The sequence below is a fragment of the Lichenostomus cassidix genome, chromosome 15 (genome assembly GCF_008360975.1).
Source record: "Lichenostomus cassidix isolate B80296 chromosome 15, HeHo_3.0, whole genome shotgun sequence".
Classification (NCBI taxonomy): domain Eukaryota; kingdom Metazoa; phylum Chordata; class Aves; order Passeriformes; family Meliphagidae; genus Lichenostomus; species Lichenostomus cassidix.
Genome location: NC_139496.1, coordinates 9,771,532 through 9,795,706, shown reverse-complemented (window position 1 = coordinate 9,795,706; position 24,175 = coordinate 9,771,532). Strand labels below are relative to the sequence as shown.

The 24,175-nt window shown below is 45.1% G+C and overlaps 2 protein-coding genes across 3 annotated transcripts; one reads left to right on the top strand and one right to left on the bottom strand.

Annotated features, from left to right (window-relative positions):
• Positions 1-1,299: 1,299 nt before the first annotated feature.
• Positions 1,300-23,099, top strand: RNF10 (ring finger protein 10). Of its 2 annotated transcripts, none has more exons than XM_085076073.1 (17): positions 1,300-1,844; positions 7,018-7,220; positions 9,705-9,904; positions 10,916-11,006; positions 12,040-12,224; positions 12,302-12,438; positions 13,929-14,089; positions 14,411-14,539; positions 14,687-14,936; positions 15,165-15,298; positions 15,835-15,952; positions 16,276-16,377; positions 16,863-16,997; positions 18,028-18,125; positions 18,352-18,412; positions 18,564-18,722; positions 22,237-23,099. In XM_085076073.1, exons 1-17 carry the CDS (start codon positions 1,685-1,687, stop codon positions 22,332-22,334), a joined length of 2,421 nt encoding a protein of 806 aa, XP_084932199.1. In that variant the 5' UTR covers positions 1,300-1,684; the 3' UTR covers positions 22,335-23,099. The 2 variants fall into 2 exon arrangements, with proteins under 2 accessions (XP_084932199.1, XP_084932200.1); XM_085076074.1 differs by lacking the exon at positions 22,237-23,099 and adding an exon at positions 19,608-21,877 and having other exon boundaries at positions 1,301-1,844.
• POP5 (POP5 ribonuclease P/MRP subunit) lies at positions 22,218-23,844 on the bottom strand. The gene is made up of 5 exons (XM_085076075.1): positions 23,701-23,844; positions 23,473-23,615; positions 23,250-23,399; positions 22,650-22,733; positions 22,218-22,476 (listed from the first exon to the last, which is right to left on the bottom strand). The coding sequence occupies exons 1-5, from the start codon at positions 23,718-23,720 to the stop codon at positions 22,373-22,375; spliced, it is 501 nt and encodes a 166-aa protein (XP_084932201.1). The 5' UTR covers positions 23,721-23,844; the 3' UTR covers positions 22,218-22,372.
• Positions 23,845-24,175: the final 331 nt, after the last annotated feature.

The window sequence follows — 24,175 nt, the reverse complement described above, 5'->3', positions numbered from 1 at the left end:
CGGTGCTTGTGTCGCTCCGGCCGCAGAGCGGTGCTCACCGTGCTGAGCCGGCGCTGGAGCCGCCGCTGCTCGGGCTGTGCCCGGGGCTGTGCCCGTGCCCGGCCCGCCGAGAGCGCGCTGGGAATGACGATAGCTGTGGGGCTGCTGGGCAGGTGCTTCTGGCAGGTGCTCCTGCAACTTTGAATGTTCTTTTGTCATAGGTGACCATGTGTGATCAGACAGGCTGTGATAAAGGGTACAAACCTCCCTGAAGAGATGCTTCCTGGGGTCGCTCTCTGCACGAAGGCAGTGTTGAATGTGGCACTGCAGCTCATGTTAACCAGGGCAAGTGTTTGTTCTTCATATCCTCCTATTGAACAGTATTTGGATTATATGGTTGCTTTTGTTTGGGGGGAGTGGGAGAAAAGACTTGCTTGTATTTATTTTCTTTCTGCAGCCATCCAATTTGCTAATAAAAATGTCGTGTTTTCCTTTAAAAAGTTTAGCATCTCTATATTCTCTTTGCCTGTGCTCTTTCTCATTTCCTTCCAAATGTGAAGGGGCAAGTTTGTAAGAATATTGGGGTTTTTTGCCCCCTCAAATCCAGAAGATCTAAATAGTGTGATAACCACACTCACAGTTTGGTCAGAAATTCTAAGAATAATAGACCTAAATAGGGAACTATCAAGTGTTAAGGCCTTTATGAGGCTTTTCTTAAAATAATATTTGTAGAGGATTTGTTTGAATTTTGTAAAATACAAATTCCTAGATTTGTTGCTCATCCTGTGGCTACAAACCTAGTGGTGAAGCTTTCACTTGAGGGGCTGTAGGTTCAGATCATGGTATGAATTATGGGGGTAAAGATGCCTTACATTCTCCACCTAAACATTTTCTAAAGAATCTCAGAGTTGCTCTCCCACAGGACATGAAGCTCTCATCCCTAAAATAACAGAAAAGGCATCAGAAGATGCATGCAAGATCTTTGTTATTTTAAAGCTTAAAAGAAACGCCTTTAGGATCCGCATTGCCCTGTGGGTTTTTCTCCCCCTTTTGCTTTGAGGGAAAATTAAAAAAAAATACCACTTCAAGCAGGCCTGATGAGGTACTTTTTTTTTTTTTTTTTACGGTTATTTGCTACACATCGGTGTCAAGGATTTAACACCAGGTGATTTTCTATCCTTGGGGGCGATGATCGCTCGGGGCGATGATCCGCTCCGCGCTCGCTGTGCCGGGCTGCCCAGCCCGCAGCTCCCGGCGCGCCCCGCGCCGCCCAGGACTACAAGTCCCGTCATGCCCCGGGGCCCGCCCGGGACCGGCTGCATCCGGGTCTGGCCACTGCTGCGGGCGACTCGTCGCCATTACGGGGCAGCGGCGGCCGAGCCGGGGCCGGTGCGGCGCCGAGCAGCCGGTGGGTGCCGGGGTGGTGCCGACCCCTCGGGCGGCAGCAGCGCCGGGCCCCGCGGGGCTCCGTGAGCAGCTCTTCTCTCCCCCGCGCCCGGAGCCCCGCAGGCCCGGCCCGGCCTCCCGCGGCCTTCCCCGGTTCGAGCGGAGCAGCGAGAAGATGTCGCCATGAAGGAGGCCGAGTCCGCGCTGCGCCGCCCCCGCCGGTCGCCCCCGCGGGCCATGAGCCTGGGCCCCCGCCGGCTCTGCCAGCGCCCGTCGTGCCCCCCCGCCCAGGGCCGCCGCTCGCCCGGGGCGCCCGTTGATGCTGCAGAGCCCGCCCGGTGCGACCCCCGCAGCCCCCGCCATGGACAAGAGCAGCCCCTGCGGCTCCGGAGCGTCCGGATCCTCGGCCGGCAGCAAAGGGCAGCAGCCGCGCTCCGCCTCGGCCGGGCCCGCCGCGGGGGAGTCTAAGCCCAAAGGCGGTAAGAGTGAGGGGACTCCGCGGGGAGGGGAAGGGTAACCGTGGGACTGTGGGACAGACGGCCCTGTGCCCCCCTTGGCTTGTGGTGGAGCTGAACTTCGCCTTGGCGGGTTGTTTGTGTCTCAGCTGGGTTTAATAGGCGGCGTTTCAGGTCACTGCTTGTTTTTGGTTTCTTTTTCCTTCCTCTTCCGGCGCTGCTCGCTGTTTGGTGAGCTGGGATCCCTGCTCTCCTCTTCCTTTAAGGATTAGTGCTTTATCTTCATTAGTACTGGAGTAATCAGCTTGAGAGCTAAAGCCCTGGTTCTATAGTAAGAACATACATTCACCAGTGCCTGTGAAGAGAGGCCTTAACTTCATCTTAACTTCATTTTAACTTCATCTTGTCCCTGCGTTGTTACACCTCACCAAGGAGGTGTGGTGTCCGTACACAGCAGTCCCCCTGCCCCGGTGTTTCAGTGACCTGCTTTGGGGCAGCTCAGAGTTAATTGGGTGTTGTTTGCTCATCTGGCATTCGACCCAAACTGTCACACATGTCATTGCAAACAGCTGGTTCTGCTGACAGAGCAGTTCTTCAGGAGCCAGTGTGGTTCTTGTCATTTCAAGGTAAGACCTAAGCCCACTTAGTTCTCTAAACCTGTTTAGGAAAAGAGTGTTCCTGGCAAACATTTCCCCCCACCCCTCTAAAACCTGGAAATGGGGCAGTAGTGATTAAAGGTAGTGGTATTAGTCCTGGAAGTATGTGAGGGAGAGGTAGCACATTGCCACACCACCACTGCTGTACCAATTTCCTTCCTCCTCAGTGGTTTGCTTCAGCTTTATTACTTCAGGCCTCTGAGAAAGCAACAGTGCACTCCAAAGGTTTAACAAAATAAGTATCTTGGAGGTGCTTGTTGGCTCCTTTTTGGACCTTCTAAACGTGGTCATGTCCTGGGTAACCAAGTATTACCTGCTCTTCATCTGTATTAATTGACCTTCCACAGGATTGACAGAAGTGGGACATGGGAGGTGACTCACCCACAGCTCCCCAGGTTGTGGTGTAACTGTGTAATTACAGTGAAGTTTTAACTTCAAATTCAAATACATTGAAGTCTTTTTAGGAAGACCTTTTCCTGTCCCCATCTTGCCAAGAGGCAGCTCCTCACTGCAGCTTCTTTTGTAGTGATGTGTGATGTTCCATGGAGAATTGTTCACAGAATACAAACATCCTTCAGGAAGAAGCTAAGCTGACTTGTGCTGTGGCTGGTCTCCCATAATGTAGAAGATACAGTATCTGTACTGAGGAAGGAAGTAAAAGGCCTCTTATTCCAGCCCAGAATAAAAATGTTGGATTTTTGGGGAATGTCACCTTTTACAGGATGAAATGCCACTAGTAACACAGGAGCAGTGGGGAGAGGAGTCTTGATGACCTTTCTCTTCTACTCCAATACTTTTAATTAAATAAACCCCAAAACTTTTTAAGACTTTTTTTAAAAATGAAACAGAGGGAAATTTTGTCATGGCATAATTCCTCTTCAATGACACTTGTTTCTGAAGTACAATGCAGGGCAAAGGGATGAGTTGCTTCCTTTACAGTGCATCAAGGATACCTGGAAAAATCAGAATCTCTTTTCGTAGGAGTAGGTGTGTATTTGGGAATATTGTAACTGGAGGGTACTGAAAACTAAAATGAAGAGATTCCCTTGGTGAAGTTGGGGCAAACAACTACACAAGATGTAGCTGGGTTAAATTGTGACTATTTGTAGCTGTTGCATGTTGGACACTGGTGGGATATAGTAGCTAAGGGCAAATAGGCTTGTTGGGGTTCTCTGCAGTCCTCAAGAGCTGATGGACAGTGTTAGTTGTCACAGATGTTTCTGGCACTTATCAGACTCAGTGTGAGCCTGCTTGGCTGGGCTGTGTGAGTGCTCAGTCACCTCCTGCTCACTGGGATGTTTGCCTTGGCATCAGCAATAGCCTCAGTGTGTTTTCATGAAACCACCCTGTGGCTTTAGTGTGATCCAAACCCCTTATGCAATGCTGCTGGCTTTGGCACAGCTCAGCAGAAAAGAGGTGAAAAAAGATGGAAGGAAACAGCAGTTCTCACCCCAACAGCAAACCTGTACTGCAGCTTCAGGGCCCAAGTGGTCACCTAGAGCTGCTCCTAACCCTGTGAACTTCATCTCCTCTCTCTGGATCTTTGGAGATACAGATCCTCTAGCAGCAGGAGAAACCACAAATCTCAGGGCTTGCTCCAAAATGTAAGAATAGTTTTGTTGCTAGTGTTTTTAAATTATATGGGCAGTATTTTTTATAGGTCTCTTAGAGTGTGTGTGGGTAGATAAATCCACATAATCTGCATATATGTAGGTTAGATGCCACGAAAACAGCAAAGGACTAACACATGACCTGAGTGAAGAGAAAGTACCTCACCAGCACTGTTGCTGTTTGCTAACTCCTAAATTGTCGAGAAAAGAAAGAAAAAGAAACTACCAAATCCAAATTTATGCCACTTAAAACTGGGATCTCACAAGAGAGGATGGCAGTGAGAATCTTCCACTTTTCACAGTGTCTTAGTGCAGCCTATCCTGCCCTGCTCTTTGTGGGAGTGCTGGGATGGATGATAGAAAGCAGAGAGCTCTCTGACATGTGGCATGTTGGAAAGCCTTGGAAGGAACAGCATTGCTTAGGTTCAGGGAGGGGGAAAGCTGTTCCAGTTTACAAATGTGTTCTCCAAGCTCTCAGTTGTCTGCTGACTGACTTTACTACTCTGATGGACCAGGCTTCTACTGAGGTCAGTTATTCTTGTGGTGAGGGAGTGGAACTACCAATCTGGAAAAATGAGGTTTGAAGTATTGTTAGACTGTTGTAGGGTCCTTTTTTAAAAGGCACAAGTGGAGAGTTCCTGCCTATAAAATGTGAGAGTCACTAAAGTGACTCCCAAAGGCTCTAGGAGGTGGCTTGAAAGGACCTATAGTATGACAGGAATGTGTGTAAACCATTTGACTGACAAATCTGATGGTGAGTAACTTGATTAAAACTCTTAAGTGGTAGGAAATTCTTTTGTCAGCTGCAGGTGTGAGCTGTTCCTTTGTAAACACCCACTTTGGATTGACTTCTTTTGACTTGTTTTTTTTCCCCAGTTGAAGATGGCAGAGAAACTGCAAGTGTTACAGACACAATAGGCATATGCCCCACTAGTGCATTTGCTGAAATTACAGATTTAAGAGGGTGGTTGAGCTCTAAACTGAAAAGTTCTGCTTCTGAGTAACCTAAGGAGTAGTCCAAACCTCTTCAAAATGACGTAATGTTTTACCAGAAACTCTGAGGTGTTGGTTATTCCTTCTTCCCTACCAACACTCTCAAGAATGGTCTATCTAATCATTCAGCCAGACCTGGTCACACCCTCAGTACTTGGCAGCTTCTGGTGTGTTTTTTCCTGATAATGCTCAAGCCATGTCTTTTTAGCCTGATGTGCATTAAAGCACTGCCAGCTATGCAAGCATGTGTTTGAGTTACACAGCTGTGGTTCTGACAGAGTTGATTTAATTCTGAATTAAAGGATCAGCCTTTTGAATAGCAGAGTAAATTACCAGTTCTGATGATGAAGTTTGTCTGCAAAATGGGCCTGTCACATCATGTGAAAGTAATGATAGGGTCCCATTATAGCTGTAGTTGCAGGCAAAGACTGAAGTCTGACAAGTGCAAGAAGCAGCAGACCAGCACAGAACCTGGTCCAGCCACTTTTATTACTTAATTTATTCTTAAAAAGTTGGATCCTCAGTAATATACAATAACACACAGACCATCCTCTGTCCTATGCCCGTCTTTTTTGGGGGTGCAGTTGGGAGAAAAAACAACAGAAAAAGACAGTTTATGTGAATGTTGCTATTCCAGCTGTTTTAAATGCTTGGGTAGATGGGAAGTGGTGCTGGGAAAGGGGAAAACTGGAAGCACTGGCAGTGAAAATGCCCATATGAGAAACATGATCCTGAATCACAGTGGTGTGTTTGCCTGCTGTGTAAGATTTATGTTAAGGGGCTGGGAGGAGAACTACAAAGTGGGAAAAGGGAAACTAACAGGCTTCTGTAAAATGCAACTAGATATTGTGTGAGGCCTTGCTGTTTGTGGAATGTTTACCAAGTATCCAGAGTGACTTTGAGGCTGGCTGTGTGCATAGATGTCTTGTGGGGCCTGTGGAGTTTTGTTTCCAAGCTTATCACCATATCTCTTCTACAAATAAAACTATGGGCACATGGTGGAAGTGCCAGGTTAAGCAACAGGTCAGCAGTCTGTTGTGTCCTTGGGCAACTCTGGTCTTGTGTTAAGACGGCTAGAAATACTTTTGTAGTATTAACTCTGTTCTAGCAGTTTGATGTAGCAGCTGTTGAGGCACAGAAAACACCTCTCAAGAGATGGACTGATTTTTCTGCTCTTGTAAACTTTATTCCTGCAGTATTTTGCTTTGTGCTTCACCACTGTGTCCTGTGTTTGGGTCACTGGTGTGCCAAGTGTGGTTTTTGGCAAACAGTTGTTGTTGCATAGGTTGGTGGACTTAGATCTTAGGTGTGTGCTGTGCAAGGCCACAGAGCATTTGGTTTGTGCTTCAAGATCAATTAGCATTTGTTGGCCTGGTGACATAAAAGTGTATTTTTTAAACAGAGTTTAGATCTGCTGGGATCTTTTAAGCAGAGAGTGCAAAAGTGAAAGTGAAAACAGGCAATGGGAGCCTTCAAGAAAAACACAGGCAGCAGTGTCTTTATGCAAGGGAATGTGATAAATATGATAAATTGTGTGTTTTAGGCAAATGAAATGAAAAAAAGAACTAGTTGTTGTCAATTCTTGTAATGGGGCATGAAGATGCGGTATATGATGTTGGTATTTTTAACATAATGCACCAGGCAACACTCTAATGTCTGGTGGTGGCAATTCCAAACCTGCAAAAAAGAAAGTCAACTATTCTAATAAAAGGCAGAGCACAGCAAATATATTCTTTTAAACTCTTTTACCTGCTCTTTGGGCAATGATAGGAATGAAATAGTTTGGTTTGCTGGAGGGATTTAATGTCCTGATAAACACTACCCTTAAGACAGTGGCTGAGGGGAGCTCATCTCTGAGGTGAAGTTAGCTGAGGTGCAGTACATGGGGACAGCTCTGAGGCTACTGATCTGATTCTTGGTTGTTTTTTTTCTTTTCAGATGGAAAGAATGCGAGTGGATCCAAACAGCGTTATAATCGTAAAAGAGAAACTTCATATTCAAAAAATGAGAACTTTTCCAGTCAGTCCCGTCGCTCCAATTCACAGAAAAGCAAAGCTTTTAACAAGATGCCCCCTCAAAGGGGAGGCAGCGGCGGAAGTGGCAAATCTTTTAGCTCTTCTAATGGTGGAAGACGAGATGAGGTGAGAATTGTAATGCCATGCCTCCAAGGCCTTCTTTCTTGAGATGAGAGGATCACCCTGACCTGCCTAGATAGGTCTGCTGTGTTCAGCTCCTGGGCTGGGAAGGGAAAGAGTGATAAGAGGTGCTAACATTGTTGAGATGCCAGAGAGAGTGTGAGTAGACAACTTGGCAATTACAGAAGAGGAATGCTCTCTACTCTGCTCTAAGAAAAAACACCATCTAAGGAATGGGTGCCAAAACAGGCCATGTACACATCTCATGACACAGGTCCTTAATGAAAATATATAATGACATCTTTTCACAGCCCTGTTGCTGCTAGCCACACTTTTTTTGGTACAGCCCAGGTGCCACTGGCTGCCTTGTCCACCTGGGCACACCTGGTTCATGTTCAGCTGCTGTTGACCAACATCCCCAGGTCCTTTGCTGATGGCAGCTTTCCAGCTGCTCTTCCCCAGGCCTGGAGCATTCCAAGAGGTTGTGACCCAAGTGTAGGACCTGGCACTTGGCCTTGTTGAACCTCACACAATTGTCCTTAGCCCATCAATCCAACTTGTCCAAACCCTTCTGTAGAGTATTCCTGTCCTCCACAGGAGGACACAGATCAACATTCCCACCCAACTTGGTGTCACCTGTGAACTTGCTTAGGATGCCCTCAAACCCTCATCTGGATCATTGATAAAGACATTCAGCATGAGTGGCCTCAATACTGAGCTCTGGGCAACCTCACTAGTGACCAGCCCCAGCTAGATGTCGCCCCATTGCCCACCACTCTCTGGGCCCAGCCATCCAGACAGGTTTTTACTCAGGGAATAGTGCACTTATCCAAGCCATGGGCAGCAAGTTTCTCCAGGAGAATGCCATGAGAAACTCTGCCAAAAGCTTTTCTCAAGTCCAGGTAGGCAACATCCACAGCTTCATGTGTGTCACCTTGTCATAGGAGGTTAGTCAAGCAGAACCTGCCTGTCATAAACCCACGCTGGCTGGGCCTGATCCCCTGATTGTTCTGTACATGCTGTGTGATGGTGTGAAGGATGATGTCCTCCCTAACCTTCCCCATCATTGAGGTCACACTGACAGGCCTGTAATTCCCCACATCCTCCTTCCAGCCCTTCTTGCAGGTGTGTGTCATACTTGATGACTTCCAGTCAACTGGGACCTATCAGTTTGCCAGGACTGCTGGTAAATTATGATCACTGCTGCCAGCTCCCTCACTGCCCATGGGTGGATCCCATCCAGCCCCATGGGTGTCTGAGTGGCACAGCATGTCACTGACTGCTGCTCTGGATTATGGGGACTTCATCCTGCTCCCTATCCCAGTCTTCCAGATCAGGGGGCTGAGGACAGCTGGTGTTACTACTAAAGGCTGAGGGAAAGAAGGCAATAAGTACCTGAGCCTTTTCCTCACCCTTTGCCACCATGTTTCCATGTCCATCCAATGAAGCATAAGGGATTTTCCTTAGCCCTCTTTTAGTAGCTGATGTATTTATGGAAACATGTTTTTTGTCTTTTACAGCAGTGGCCATATTAAATTCTAGTCAGGCTTTGGCCCTTCACTTCTTTCCCTGCATAACCTCTTGACATCCTCATGGTCCTGCTGAGTTCCCTGTCCCTTCTTCCTCAGGTCATAAATTCCTTTTTTTCCTGACTTCCAGTTAAAACTCTCCATTGAGCCAGGCTGGCCTTCCCCGCTGGTTCAATTTTTGGCATGTGGGGACAGTGTGTTCCTGTGCCTTTAAGGTTTCTTGAAGAATGTGTAGCCTTCATGGACTCCTTTGCCCTTCAGCACTGCCTCCCAAGGGACTCTGCCAGCCAGTCTCCTAAACAGGCCAAAGTTTGCTCTCTGAAGATTGATTGGGTCCAACCACTTCAGGGCACAAATTCACAAGTGATAGTGGTATTGAGAAAGTAATTGTATCAGCCTTGCTGAGATCAAGGTAAAACCAGACTGAGGCTTTTATGCTGATGTGGGTCTAAATACTTTAGAGTGTTTTGGGGCTTTAACTGATACTCTGGTTTTTCAGTTTTGATGGATGAGCAGCACTTCTCATCTAGATCACTGGCTCAAAATTCACCTGCTGCCTCTGTTGAATTCTTATTTTTTGCATCGGTTATATGAAAATGAACCAAAACAAGTACAACCTGTGCAAACAGTAATCAGACTTGTATTACTGTCTAAAAGAGTATTGTCAAGATTTGAACAACTTCTTGACAATGTTTTGCCAGCTTTTACTTATCTTCATGGTTGGTTGTTTTAACTCTCCTCCTTTTGCTCAATGTGGGGTAAGACCACTGAGTTCTCACTTTCAGGTTCTTGTGCATTTTTAATGCTGCTCTACTTGATTTGCAGAACAGGGATGGGAGAAGGTGAGTGAGTGGATGCTGCATGTTCCATGTGTAATCACTGATGGGGTCTGGATGTCTCCTTGTACTGATGCTTTTTGCTGTCAACTCCAGCAATTTCTAACAATGCTGTTCTCTCTTAGGTAGCAGAGGCTCAACGGGCAGAGTTCAGCCCTGCCCAATTCTCTGGTCCCAAGAAGATTAATCTGAACCACTTACTGAACTTCACCTTTGAACCCCGTGGCCAAGCAGGACATTTTGATGGGAATGGACATGGCAACTGGGGGAAAAGGAACAAGTGGGGACATAAACCATTCAACAAGGAGCTGTTCCTGCAGGCCAAGTGAGTAGGAAATCCACAGGGCTCTTAGACTTCTGCAGAGACATGGAGCTGTAAGGGGTGACCGTGGAAGGGAAGTCTGTTTGAGCTTGACTAATTGTATTGTCTTTTCTAGAGTGAAATTACCTTTCTGTAGTGTTTTCAGTGGTAATGACTATATTTTAAAGGGATATTGTCTTTACCAATTTGCCAGGTATCTGATGGAGTGGGTCCTTTAGATACAAACCAGTTAATCTTCTGCTCAAATTTTCAAGCATGGCTTTGGGACATGGCACTCCCATTTGGGAATATCTGTGTAGTTCCTTATAGAAGATGGTTGATTTTTCCAGAGTTAGTATGTTGAGATGGAAGGGATAGCAGTTGCTGGATGAAAGCTAATCTGAATTTATAAGTCTCAAAGGCAATTACTTATATGGGTCTTAGCTCTTAAATTGCTGATTATTATGCAAGCCCCTAAGTATGTAGTATAACCCAAATGATAATCAATATAGTAACCTAGCAGCAGAATTCCTTTTTGATTGGAAATCTCCCCAGAATTTGAAGTGTGTTCAGGACTTCCTGTCTCTTACAATGTTAAAGATAAAAAAGTATTTTCAGCATTGATATTTCTGATTTCTCCATAATGTTTTGTAGCTTATTGTAGTGAAGTCTATTTGCAGGAACACACCAGTAGTTGTAGTGACCATATTTTTTCCCCCTTGTGGATTCCCTGTTTTTTTAATAGATCCCCATTGCAGCTGACTGTTACTTACATGTTTCTGGAAAACCAGTCTGCCTGGCTCATCTGTACTTAGTGTGTCATGTTGTGTCTAACTGAGTTAGACACACATGTATCCTGGAAATCTGGTTGTGAATTGAACTCTGATTTTTTTTTTTTTGTTGATAGAAGTTACTGACTGCATCCAGTAGTTTTCTGCTGGACAAAGAAGAAGCTCAGAAAATCCTATAGGATAGTTCTCAAAAAGTTTTTAGAAAACAACTGAGTGGATCATCTGTCTCTTTGCCTTTCCCCAGCTGCCAGTTTGTTGTCTCTGAAGAACAGGACTACACAGTCCACTTTGCTGATCCAGATACCCTGGTCAACTGGGACTTTGTGGAGCAAGTGGTCAGTTGTGATGGGCTAGATTTTTTTTCCCCTTCTTAAGAACCTCAACCTGTCTTTAACTACCTCTTTCCCTCTGTGATGTTACATAAAACTCAGCTGTTTTTGAGTTGAGGCCTTTTCTGTCACTCCCACAATACTGGGAAAGATCTGTCATGGAATATATTATGAAATACTTTCATGACAGGAAAAGAGAAGTGCTAAAATCTATTAGGAAAATTAGCAGCTTCTTCTTGCTTTCGCAGATGGGAGCTCATCAAAAATAGTATCTGACATTCTGTAGACAGAGTCCTTGTGATCGAGATATTAACAGAAAACTTGGGCATGAGTCCATGGAAGAGGACTTAGACTGTAGAATTTTGAAGAATTATTCTGTGCATAGGTGGCCTATCTTGCCTAGCAACAAAACAGAAAATCTCATGAGAATTGTGGTCAGAAGTTTTGGGTCGCCTCAAGTAGAAATTTATATCTGCCAAGACAGTCTAGAGCATGGTGTAGGTGGAGAGGAGGTAGGCTTACTGTTACCTGTCACTACAAGAGAGCTGAAAAAAATCTAGGTGCTGGCTTGGCAGTTATGTCTCTGCCACACAGAGATGCTACCAAAGTGTCTGACTAGAGCTAGCATGTTCACAGAAGTGGGTAAGTTCAGTCTCACAGTTACACAGTTGCACAAGTCTGCTTGTGTGAGAGGCCACAGAGCTCGCTTGCCGTCTTCTCACTGTCTGAATTCAGATGATGGAGATGCTGCTAACTCTTAGAGATGATGAATACATGAGGGGAGACATGAGAAGACTCACTTTCAATGTCATTAGAATAGAAATAAGACATAAGAAATAAGACAGGTGGCTTATAAGGTTATTCCATGTGCCGTCTGTAGGTGTTAGTTCACAGTGTACTAATTTCTTGGTAAATAAACAGAGCCTAAAGAGCTGGAAGATAGTATGTTAGAGTAGATCTTACAGGTGGCTTATTCTGTATCTCAGGAACTGATTTCTGAGTCTAAAGCTTGTACTGTTCTTCTCATGTGCCATTTCAGCGAATCTGTAGCCATGAAGTGCCCTCTTGCCCAATATGTCTGTACCCACCAACCGCAGCCAAGATCACCCGCTGTGGGCATATCTTCTGCTGGGCATGTATCCTTCACTATCTCTCCTTGAGTGAAAAGACCTGGAGTAAGTGTCCTATTTGTTATGGCTCTGTTCACAAGAAGGATCTCAAGAGGTGAGGCCATGTTAATTAAATCATGCACGTTTTTGAAGTGTTATTTTTACACTGCTAACCTCCTCTGTACATTGCAGTGTTGTTGCTATGGAAACACGTCAATACGCAATTGGTGATACCATTACGATGCAACTTATGAGAAGAGAAAAAGGTGTTCTGGTGGCATTGCCCAAATCCCAGTGGATGAATGTGGTTCAGCCTGTTTATATCAGAGGTAAGTGTGTCTGAGTCCTGGTGGTTGGAATTCTGTTCCTCACTGTGACCAGGATTTGTGCAGGGACAGTTTACCCTGGAAATGCCATGCTGCCACCTTAAAATAAACCAGACTGCAGAACATGGGGCTTAGCAACTGAAAAGCTTAATGACCACATATTAACAGTAAACTTTCTACTCACACAGTTTTTCTGTAAGGCTTTAACTTGTGTGCTGTTTCTCTTCAAGTGACTGCACTGCAGACTCCTGCCTTCTTAGTCACTGCTGATAATTTGGTGTGTACTTTGTATCCTACAGTCATTGGTGTGACTCTTACTGCTTTTATTGGCTCCTCAGTGTCCTTAACTTTTTTCCTTCTGACTCCTCATTATACAGCTTCGCAAAAATAACTCTCTGTGTCTAAACTATTTCAAGGCTGTAATCTTCAACAAGGTTTTCATCATCTTCACTTATCAGCTGAAGTCAGTGAATGCAGTGGGGAAATAATCAAAATTATTGCAAACCTATTCCAAACATCTGTTGCCTGACATCTTCAGTTTTCTCCAGTCAAGAGTGTGACTAACTCATCATCATCTTATCTGTTAGTATCACAAAAATTTTGTGACTAAAGAAATAATTTTACTGAACATTGCTGCTTTGTGGGCTGTCTTGGCTCACTTCATTTTGCAGTCACATTTAGGAAAGGCTGCATGCATTTAAACTCTCTGGAAAAAGTCAAGTCTCCTGAAGTGTGATGGGTATCCAACATGAAGGCTCTGGTCTCATATATTTCTTAGTATTTGAAACTAGAGGACTTTAAATCCTTTCATAAAACAAACAAAAGAACAGGATTTGAGAACATACTAAAGCCAGGAAATTCACCATTGACTTGGTGTCTGTAGACAAGGTTGGACCCTTGGGGAGCAGTTAATACAGGGACTGTGTTAATATGAGATGCTGTGGTTGCTGTAAAGTAACAAAGATGGTCACCTTTTGCTAAACTGCAATTCTTTAGCTTACTGTTTCTGCAGTGCTTCTTGTGAAAACCTCATAATAATTTTTTATGGATTTTTAATACATATGGGCTTATGAACTAGTTTGACCCAAACCAGGGTGGCTTTGCAGAAATTTCCAACTGCATTATTTTTGAGAAGAGAGGAAGAAGCTGCAGAGTGCATTGTTTCAGGAAGTTTTGACGCCCCCAAGACTTCTCAAAGGTGATGCCTCTGCAGTGTAGAAGTTTAGGCTTGATTTTTACTGATGTGTAGCAGCTGAGCGGTGAAGTGGCAGATAAACTGCTGTGTGGGGGAGATACGTGTCAGAGCAGCTATGTGACACCAGCTTGTGATACAATGGTAATTAGTGGAGTCTGTATCAAACTCTTGCTGAGTGTTGTCTGCCCTGGGGGATTAACTCACAAAAGTGAGCAGTAACAAAACTTCAGAAGCAGCAGCAGTCCAGGCTGGTGCCTCTACATGCAGATATTAATGATTTGGTGCTCTTTCTGTTCAGATGACCAGCACAGTCAGTATTCAAAGCTGCTTCTGGCATCCAGGGAGCAGGTCTTGCAGCTGGTGATTCTGGAGGAGAAAGCAGCATTACTGAAACAGTATGAGGAAGAAAAACACACCCCAGAAGCCTGTTTCATTGAGGCAGCTATCCAGGAGCTGAAGGTAACAACCTCTTGGGAAGTTTTTACTAGCTTTATTTTTAAGAGTGCGCTGAGTGCTGAGCATCCCTGTTGGACTGCATAGATGGTTGTGTGTGATTATGCTGCTGGTGTTTGCTGCTGGAGTAGCATTATACACCTTGGAGGACACTGTAACCTTTGGACTCCAGGTATTTGGTGTGATGTTCAGGATAATACAGCAGAATGGTTTTTACTGGATCGTGTTCCAGTAAAGGAATACCAGGACAAGGCTAAAAATAACTATGGTGATGGTCTCCTGTCTGAAATGGCAAATTGAAACTTGATCCCTTTGGATGATCTGCAGGAGCGAGAAACAGCACTCTCTGCTGACCAGGATAAAAACAATGGCATTGCTGGAATCAGTGCAGCTGTGGAAGAATTGGTCCTAGAAAGCTCCAAAGCTGTGGAGCCTGCTGTTTCCCAAGAGAAAAAGGTGGGTGACAGATCTGCTCTGGCAGATCCTGTTAATTCTGCCACTTCATGCTGCAGTGTGTGGTGAACTTGCTCCAAAGATTTTGCAGAGATGATAATCTTTGAAAGAGGTGATGTGGTAGTAACTCTGTCCTCTCTGTTGTGTTAGTGTGATGTGGAATATCTCTCTGCATTCGATGAGGAGCTTGTGGAGCCTTGTTCTGACCTGGCAAGTTCCTTTTCACCTCCTGTGGAAGTAGAAGAGGCAGTGCTGGATGAGGAGGAAGTACCTGAGGTGGACACTGCAGGAGAACCTGTTATTGAAGAACCAAATCCAGCTGAAACAAGCTGCCAGGAATCTAAAGATACAATTAGCAGTGGACACCTTGGCAACTCTCCTTTTTACTATTTCTATCAAGGTCAGTGCAATGAAATCCTGGAGTCATAGGGGCAGAGATGCCTCCTTTGGGACCCTCCATGAGGAATGTGTTTGTCAGTTTGCTAGATGCAGCTAACCCCTGTGAAATAAAAGTCCCACAGGAACCCAGGAAGGAGCTTTAATTACATTAGTGGAGGATGTACTGAGGTGGGGGAAGGGTACTGAAAATGAACAGGCACAGGAGGAGTGATGATGTCTTGCCTTTCAGCGGAGGATGGACAGTGCATGTACCTTCACCCTGTGAACGTTCGATGCCTTGTGCGTGAATACGGCAGCTTGGAGAAGAGTCCAGAGAAGATAACTGCAGCTGTAGTGGAGATAACTGGCTACTCCATGACAGAGGTAGTTATTTTATCTTATTAATTAAGGGCTATGTTTTAGCAGATTGATCATTGTAGCTGACAGAGGAGACCTGATTCTCTTCAGTAGTAAGAAATAGTAACTATGAATGATAGGGATGCTAATCTGTGAAGGGCATCTGTGGAAGGTGCTGGGCCTTATGCTGCTTTTGATAAGTAGGCTGTAGTTTAGGGTTTTTTTTCCTAGAAAGTCCAGTACAAGAAGAATTGTGTTGCAAGTCTGGTATTGCAGAATTTTTTTCCAGTGATGTGAGTGAGAAGGGAGGAAGAACATGAAAATCACTAAGTGAGCTGGAGTCACTGCATCCAAGTCTGATTATGATGTAGTTGGTGGAGATCTTGGAACATTTGGTTCTGACTCAGGGCATCCTTCATATGTTTGTGGTTTATAAAGTAATCATTGTGTCACTGGTGCTATTTTTTTTCCATTTGGTTTGATGAGTGGTGTGCATTCCATCTCTGTTCATCACTGTGGCTGCATTTAGTCCTTGTGGTGACATTTCACTATCTCTTTATCAGGATATAAGACAGCGTCATCGCTACCTCTGTCACTTGCCTCTCACCTGTGAGTTCAGCATCTGTGAACTGGCTCTGAAGCCACCTGTCATCTCTAAGGAGACTTTAGAGTTGTTTTCAGGTTGGTACTACCTTTCTAGTAGGTTCTGCCATGAAGGGGTATTTATTCTTATCCCTTAATAGTAGAAAAAAGCACATACATTAGGGCTTTACTCCTCTTGCACCAACTGTCTGATGACTGCTAGACAGAGCAGCCCCAACTCACTGTTTCACAGACAGGAATTACAAAAAGAATAAAAAATCCTGACTGCTTGGAAGAGCATATGTTGTTTGTAAGCATATTTTGTTACTAATGTGTTAAAAGGTTGTTCTCAGAGCTGGAGGAAACCTTGCCAGACTATTGGTGTGGGTTTTTTGATATCCAGTGTTGTGCATTGCTCATAGATGACCTTGAAAAGAGGAAACGTCTGCGGCAGAAGAAAGCTCGTGATGAGCGACGGCGCGAGCGCAGGATTGAGATAGAAGAAAACAAGAAACAGGGCAAATGTAAGTCATGATTGTGCGTAACTGGTGGAGTTTCAGTCATATTTCATTGCTGAGCTGATTTCTTGAGCTATAGAATGAACTCTGAGGCCTGCAGTTTGTAGTGTTTCTTAGAACAAGATTACAAAGATTAGAAACGATGGCTGTACAATGAAAACCATAAGCTGTCTTAGTCAGGATGTTAAGTGATGTTACGCAATTGCTGCATACTTGTGCATTTTGGGAGGGATGGAGAGCATTCAAGGGCACAGCTATCTCCATGGTGTACATAGCTCTCTGTTTTTATAGTAGTCACGATGTAGAGCGAAAAGTGAAGAAGGCAAAAAAAGGCCTAGAAACTGCTTCCATCCAGCAGCAGGGCTTGTACTGGTCTCCAAAATAGAGGGTGGAAAGAAATGAGTTGGCATCTCCTAGACTCCTGAAACGACTTGCATATTGACAGTCCTCCCCCACATTGTGTAGTGCTTTAATTTAAAATCTCTTTCTAGATCCAGAGGTCCATATTGCTTTAGAGAATCTGCAGCAGTTCCCTGCTTTTACCTCTTGCCATGGAGAAACTACCAGCATTGATCATCAGAGCTTCTGTCAGTCTCCTCTTGGCAGAAGCCCTGTGTTTCAGACAGGTGAGCATCTGGAATTACATCTCGCTCTTGATAATTTTTTGGGGATTTATTGCTCAGGTCATCATGCTAAATTTTCTCAAACACTGATCAAAGACAGCTTCTTTTCAGAGAAGCTGTGGCTGCCCCATCCTTGGAAGTGTTCTAGGCCAGGTTGGATGGGGCTTGGAGCAACCTGGTCTAGTGAAAGGTGTGCCTGCTCATGGCAGGAGGGTGGAATGAGATGGTCCTCAAGTCCCTTCCAACCCAAACCATTCTGTGATTCTATGATTCTTTCCTAGACTGCCTATGAGATCATACACTGCAGCTGTTCTCACACATTCAGGGATCCTCCTGCTAACTCCCTTATTCCTTTCTCATAACACTTCTGACTCCTAATCTTTCTCATGACATTCTTCCCACAGAACATTCTCAGGCAAACAAACCACTGCAGCTTGTTGGAATTTTACTGAGGCCTGACCATGTTAAAGCCTTGTTCAGGCTTGTTTAGTTAGCATGAGTTTTGCTGGAAAACTGCGTTTTCCAACAATACACAAAAGGCTAAGAAACATTCTGTTCCTTTGTTTTTGACAGCCTCTACTTCAGTGACAATATGAGACTGACACTGTAGTTACCCCATCTTTTACATGAGGCAGAAGAAAGGAAAAAATTGCCCCAAAAAGGAAGAAAAGTGTGCATGCCAGGAAAACACTACTGGCATTTTTTCTTTCTACCATCTCCATCTTCTCCAACATGTTATACTAAAATAAACCCAACAAAAAGCCCCCACCCCCAGCTTCCCAAAATAAGTAAACAAACCCTCTCAAACAAAACCAAAAGAGTACCACAAGCAAACTTAAATTTCACTTAAATAAAAAGATTGAGGAAATTTGAGAGGTTCCACTGTGTGAGTGGTGGATAGAACCAGTGAGATAAAAATGATTAATTACATAGGATAATAAAACTTTTATTTCTGTTACATCCTAATAAGCAGCATAATGACTGCCTTGGCCAAATGCAGTCTGGCATTAATTCTCTACTCCTTTCTTTATAGAGTCTATTCCAACTCCGCTGTCGCCCGCTGCCAGCCAGGTCAGCCCATTGCTCTGTGGAAGCTTGGAAGAAGAGTCTCCCTTTCCTTCCTTTGCCCAGGTAAACCATGTAGCAGAGTGAATCTTGTCAGAATTGCCTGTGTCTTAGTTGGGGATTAGGCTGAGAATACTGTTGCTGCCCCTGTGAAAACAATGTGGGATAAATCTTAGGGAGACATCATAAGGTTTAAGTTGAAGGGGTTTCTAGATTTTCTTGCCACTTTTAGGGTATGCAGGATTGCTCAAGTATGTGGAATTTAATCATATCCTACAACTTCTTTTGATAGATGTTGAGAGTTGGAAAGGCAAAACCAGAAACATGGCCTAAACCTGCTCCAAAGACAAGAGGTAAGAAAATCTGGTATAAATACTTGAGGTTCTTTACCATGCATCTAAATGGGAGAAATCTTGTCACTTCAAAAGAAGGATCTGGAGGGTGGAGGGGCATTTGTGTGGTGAAAGTTTTAGACAGCCTTCTGCATGTCCTTCCTTCTTTCAGATGAGAACACTCTGGCACTCCCTGTGCCTGTGGATAGTGATGGAGAAAGTGACAGCTCTGACCGGATACCTGTGCCCAGCTTCCAGAATTCCTTCAGCCAAGCTATTGAGGCAGCCCTCCTGAAGCTGGACAAACCGTCCACAGCTGATCATTTATCAGGTAAAAGACCAGGGGGAAAGACAGGAAAATTTTCAGAAGTGAAAAAATTTAGTATTTCCCTTTCTTCCTCTGGGAGAAGGGAAAGCAGTAATTTTTGGGGACCAAAAATTGGCCAGAGGACAGTTCTGAAAATTGTCAGGTTGTGGTTTCTGAATAGCTTGTCAGGTTAAAGCAGCTTCCTAGGGGGAGCTGAGATCTCCAACTAGCAAAGAATCCTGTTAGGACAAAGATGGCTTTTGACAATCATGTTGGCCATGTCTCTACTGGAACCTAAATGAAGCTTTATCTTAAGGAAGTTCAGGTTATGTATTTTTAAACTAAAAATACCTTAGCTGCTGAATTACCACTTCAGTTTGACCAAAATGTCAAGGTATCTTACAGCTGAAATTTCAAGTTAGGGAGTGTGAAACAAATTGAGGTGAACTTTAAACCTGGTGCTGGCTGGTGAAACTAATTTTTAATGCTCAGTTCTGATGTTTAACTTTGGCTTCTTTGTGGAGACAGCACTGAATGATGGAGAGAGTTAGATGGGAGGGCCTAGGAGTTTCAGTGGAGAGTCTGCTCCAGTGGTAGTGTTTTTTGGTTATGTATTAAAGTTATACTTGTTGGAAAGACAAACTGCTGCATGCTATGGTCCTAGGATCTGCTGTTGCAACACCAGCTTTACAATCATTTAGGTATGTTTATAATTGTGTTTCAGGTGTGATGGAGTCTCCCTTAGTTCATCTGCAGTAACTTCTTTGTTAAACTACCTGGTGTTCAGTGAGTGATAGGAAGTGTTATGGATCTGTAGATGACATTTAGGCTAGAGAAAACCATTTATCATTTGTGTGTGATGTTCCCGTTCCATGACAAGAATGACAGTATCATTTTAATTCTTCACAGAGGAAAAGGGAGGCAAGAAAAGAAAGAAACAGAAGCAGAAGCTATTGTTCAGCACCTCTGTTGTTCACACAAAGTGATTCTGCTATTCAAGAGAAGTTTCCTCTCCTGGTTTTCTTTTAATTTTGCTTTGTTTTGCTGCTATAGTTTAAGTATTTAAATTTGAACAGCCTAAACTTATGTTTCCAGGGCTTCTAGGGGCTTCAGGAGGAAACCATGACAGTGTATGTTGAAGTAATGTATTTTGATTCCAACTGCTTAATGAATTTATACTGAAACAGAGTTTTGGAAGTAACAACCCAGAGAGAAATCCGCTAAGGCTTCTAGTTGCTGAGTCAGTTCTTTGGGCCTGATAAACTGTGTGAAAGTCCTTACAGCTGTGTGGCACTGCCAAAGTACTGCAATATTACCCAAGAGAAGAGGCAGAGAGCCTTTATTTCCCTGTAATTATTCATGGGCAGCAGTCCATCCCACTGACAGTAGTGCTGTTGCAGTAAAGCTGTCAAACTGCTCTCTTGAGAAACTGGTTTTGGCTGCACTGGAAACAGGCGAAAGAGCTTACTGGCTTTAGAGTGTTAGCTGCTATATCTGTTCTTTTTCTGAGGAGCAAGAATTCCTCCTGTTCTTCTGGCTTAGAAAGATAAAAGCTGAGGTGAGTGTAAAGCAGAACTTGGCTACTTGGTTTGAAAGTGGCTCGATGATTTGTACTTCAAAATGCAAACTGGCACTAGTGGTAGAAGGAACCTCCTGGCTTCTCTCAGTTGTTCAGCTCTGTTTTAATGTGGGTGAGTGAGGCTGCTAATTTTTGTTTGTTTTTTGCCAACCATGGGCTACACATTATTTTTAACCTGATCACCTAGAATAAACACTCCCCCTAGGGCTCCTGATAACCACCTGAATGATGGTTTGACACTGGCTGCTCTTGAGTTGGAAGAACAACTGATAGCTGAAGTCTGTAGATAACTTTTATACCCCAGCAAGAAACTGGGATTCTCTTGTACTGGGATAAGGGCCTGTATCTGCTTGGTTCTGGGATTTAAGTTGATCTGTGCTACGGACATGTCTCCTCTGGACTCCTCCCCACTCTTTCTTTGGTTGGTCACATTCTGCAATGTTTGTGGTTTGATTTGAGCTAATGAGTTAAGTGGTGTGGATTTTGTTGAATAAAATGAACTTTAGGTGTAATGTACCAGTCGAGGCCAACAGTTGCAATAAATCATACGCACACGCACTTACAGTACTGCACCCTTCCTCAGCTGTAGCTGAACTGTCATGGCAGTGTGGAGCCCTAGAAACTTCATTGCACAGATTCAAATTTTAACTTCCTGCTGACAGAATTAATTCCAGGGTGCTGGTAGAAAGTACCACTGAACTTACAGAGGGAGACTGGCACTGTCTTCTGTTGTCTTCAGCCCCACTTGCACAGGTTTTGGTGTGCTCTGTCCCTCTGCCAGGGAGACAGATCTGAGCAAGGAAATGTGTGCTTGAGGTGCCTGGAGTTAGCTATTCCAGCACCACTGGCAGTCAGTGGTTGTGTCCCTGTTTAAAAAGCTGGAGTCAGTGCATGGGTGCTTGATTTGAAAGCAACAGTCTCCTCATGTATGCCTCATGGGAAGCTGGTACCAAAGAGTACATGGCACATGTGGCTGTAAACCAGAAAGAACAGGAGAGGGGGAAGGTAAAGAATGCTTCCAACTGCTACAGAAGGATAGAGGAAACACCTGCAAAACATTCTTCAAAAACAGCTTGACTTCACGCTTGGTCAAAACTAACCCCACTTGATGGAAAGACAGTACAGCTTGTCAGGGGACTGCAAAGAAACTAAGATACCTGGAAGTGGTAACACATCTTGGTGTCAATGCTTCAAATGCATTTTGGAAAACTATTGGTGAGGGCAGAGAAAGCAACTAAGAGAGATTCAGATACGCAGTTAACTGTTCACAGCAAGTCATTTTAAGCCAATGAACAGGAGTAACTACTTAAGTGTCTAACCAGTATCTGTTGTGTTCTATTATCTCTGCACATTTATAGTCAACTTTTCTTTGCATTGGGAAGAGAGAATAGCTGGAGCTGGTGTAACTCACCTCCACATGTCACAGGCACTAGGATAAGGGAAGTGATGCGGGCAAGGCAGGCTGTCCCTGCTGCAGGGGCAGTCTCCACAGGGACAGCATCTTCAATTGTATCTTGTTTTCCTATGGATTCGAGATAATACCAGCAACGCTACTTTCCTGTAACTGATTGGTGTAAACTTAATAAATATCTAAGCAGTACTTGTACCCTATGAGTTTTATAATGGGGGGGATGGAGTTGAGCCTTGCAGCTCTGCCATACATTCCCTGTACTCTTTGCTCCTGTGCACACAACTGGTGCTTTTCTGACTCAAAAGAATGGATTGCCCTGTGGCTAACAGTGCACTTAAGGTAAAAAGCAGATGTTAATGCTTTTTGTATGCTGAAGGAGAATAACTACATTCCGTGTCTGTGCCAACTGCCTAAAACTCACTTCTACCTCAGCATGAAGAACACATTGAGCTGCTACACTCTTTAGGAGTGCAGATGGTTTTGACTCCTGGAGTGAAACAAGCAAGTAGCCTACTTAAGTGAAACCATGTTTTATTTTTTAATTTAAGAATATTTGGAATGGGTAATGAAGTCTAAATATGAACAAATGCTTTTCCTATCCCCTGCATTGCTTAACACTGAAGATAACCAGTCCCATCTTGATTAAACAAGTACAGAATGGAGGCGAACAGGAACAAGTGACATTCAGTCTGTCTCTGTGCCATCATCTTCCTCCTCATCTCCACTTAGAGACTGCTCTTCTGTAAGGGAACAGCTCAACAAGGACTTCTGTATACATTGTCTTTCCTCTGCAATAAAGAAAGCAACAGAGGGTCATTACTTGATCTCTTCACATACACTGGAATATCCTCCACATCTAAAGAAAGAAACATTTCTCAGGCCAAGAATTCAGAAGTAGCTCAGCATATCCTAAAAATCCCCAGGAACTGAGGGTTTTAGGAAAGTGGCTGGAGAAACTTACCTTCATTTGTACAGTTTTGCAACAACCTCAGCAGCTGTGTTCTGTTATACTGAATCAGAAATTTCTGACATGTTCTTATGGTACCTGTGGACGTCACAAGAACAGTATGTAACAATCTACACAACCAAATGTTTCAGAGCTACTGCTGTATTTTCCGAAGAGCATTGTATCAAGTCACAAATGCCCCAGGAAACAAGTTTGTTAATGCAAATGCTACCAAGGGGCTGTAGACTTCATTTCTGCACTGCTGAGGTTAAGTGGTGGAGTAATCATTTCTAACATGCAGTGCCTGTTAGTTCCCTTGGGGGTTAATTTCCAGGATACAGAAGATACTATACTTTGAAAATCTGTTTTAGAGAGAAAATAATGTAACACTGTATTTGCTGCTCTGGTTTTGTGATAAATGTAATGAAGCTTCAAGCAAAATTAACGAGGGTTTCAAACAAAGAACTGCTGGTCCCTGTTTCTTATTTAGATCTGCTGAAAGCAGTTGATGTTGGTGAAACACGAGGCGTGTCTGTCACACCCACAGCAGCATCAGGGGGTCGTGGCAGGTACAGTTTAATCTCGGTCCTCTCCCCAGCCTCAGGGGCTCCTGACCTCCGACGTGCAGGGTGTTGAGGAAGCAGGGGTAGCGCTGGCCGCGGCTCTCCAGGTAGCGCACGAAGGGCAGCGCGGAGCACAGCAGCCGGTACGAATCCTTGCGGCACCGCAGCAGCACCGTCCCGGTGTAGGCGTTCAGGTACTTCACTGCGGGGCACACAGGCACCGGTGAGCGGAGCCGGAGGAGCCCCGCGCCCTCGGCCGCGCGTCCCGCCCGCACCTGTGAAGGAGATGGAGCAGCACGCCAGGCCGTAGTCCCCGTGCACGCGGCTGATGGCGTCCTTGACGGCGAGGCCCAGCGCGCGGTCCTCGATGCACTGCCGGCACCGCGGGTCCTCCGAGACCACCTCGCACAGCACGTACCTGCGGGACAGCGCGGGGTGAGGGGTGAGGGGCGCGGGGCTGGCCTGGCCCCAAACACCGCGGCGGCGCCTCCCGCCCGCCTCACCTGTTCTTGAAGCGAACCATGGCGGCGGCGGCGCGCGGCCGAGACGGACGGCGCGCCCGGCCAATGGGCGAGGCTCTCCCGTGCGTTGCAGCCAATCGCCGGCGCGCAGGGGCGGGGCTAAGGGAGACACAGCCCAGCCCCTGCAGCTGGGGCCGTCCCGCCTCCTTCCCCAGGCCGCGCGTGCGCGGTGCTGCCCTGAGCCGCCGGCGGGTCAGCGAGTCACGGAATCGTTTCGGTTGGGAAAGATGTGAGGTCATCGTGTCCATCCTGTGTCCGATCACCACCGCGTCAGCCAGACCATGGCACTCAGTGCCACATCCAGCCCTTCCTGAACACCTCCAGGGACGGTGACTCCACCACCCTGGGTAGCCCATTCCAGTGTCTGATCACCCTTTCTGTGAAGAAATTCTTCATATCCATCCTAAACTTCCCTTAGCGCAGCTTAACACTGTGTCCTCTCGTGCTGTCTCTTGTT

What these genes read in the sequence shown, in the direction of transcription:
- RNF10 (XM_085076073.1), top strand. Translation starts at nt 1,685, where the DNA reads ATGCTGCAGAGCCCGCCCGGTGCGACCCCCGCAGCCCCCGCCATGGAC. An exon ending in GGGACTTTGTGGAGCAAGTG is followed by an intron (nt 11,007 to 12,039) that starts GTCAGTTGTGAT and finishes GTGCCATTTCAG; the next exon opens with CGAATCTGTAGCCATGAAGT. An exon ending in CTGGCTACTCCATGACAGAG is followed by an intron (nt 15,299 to 15,834) that starts GTAGTTATTTTA and finishes TCTCTTTATCAG; the next exon opens with GATATAAGACAGCGTCATCG.
- POP5 (XM_085076075.1), bottom strand. Translation starts at nt 23,720, where the DNA reads ATGGTTCGCTTCAAGAACAG. An exon ending in ATGGTTCGCTTCAAGAACAG is followed by an intron (nt 23,616 to 23,700) that starts GTGAGGCGGGCG and finishes GCTGTCCCGCAG; the next exon opens with GTACGTGCTGTGCGAGGTGG. An exon ending in CTGCTCCATCTCCTTCACAG is followed by an intron (nt 23,400 to 23,472) that starts GTGCGGGCGGGA and finishes TGTGCCCCGCAG; the next exon opens with TGAAGTACCTGAACGCCTAC.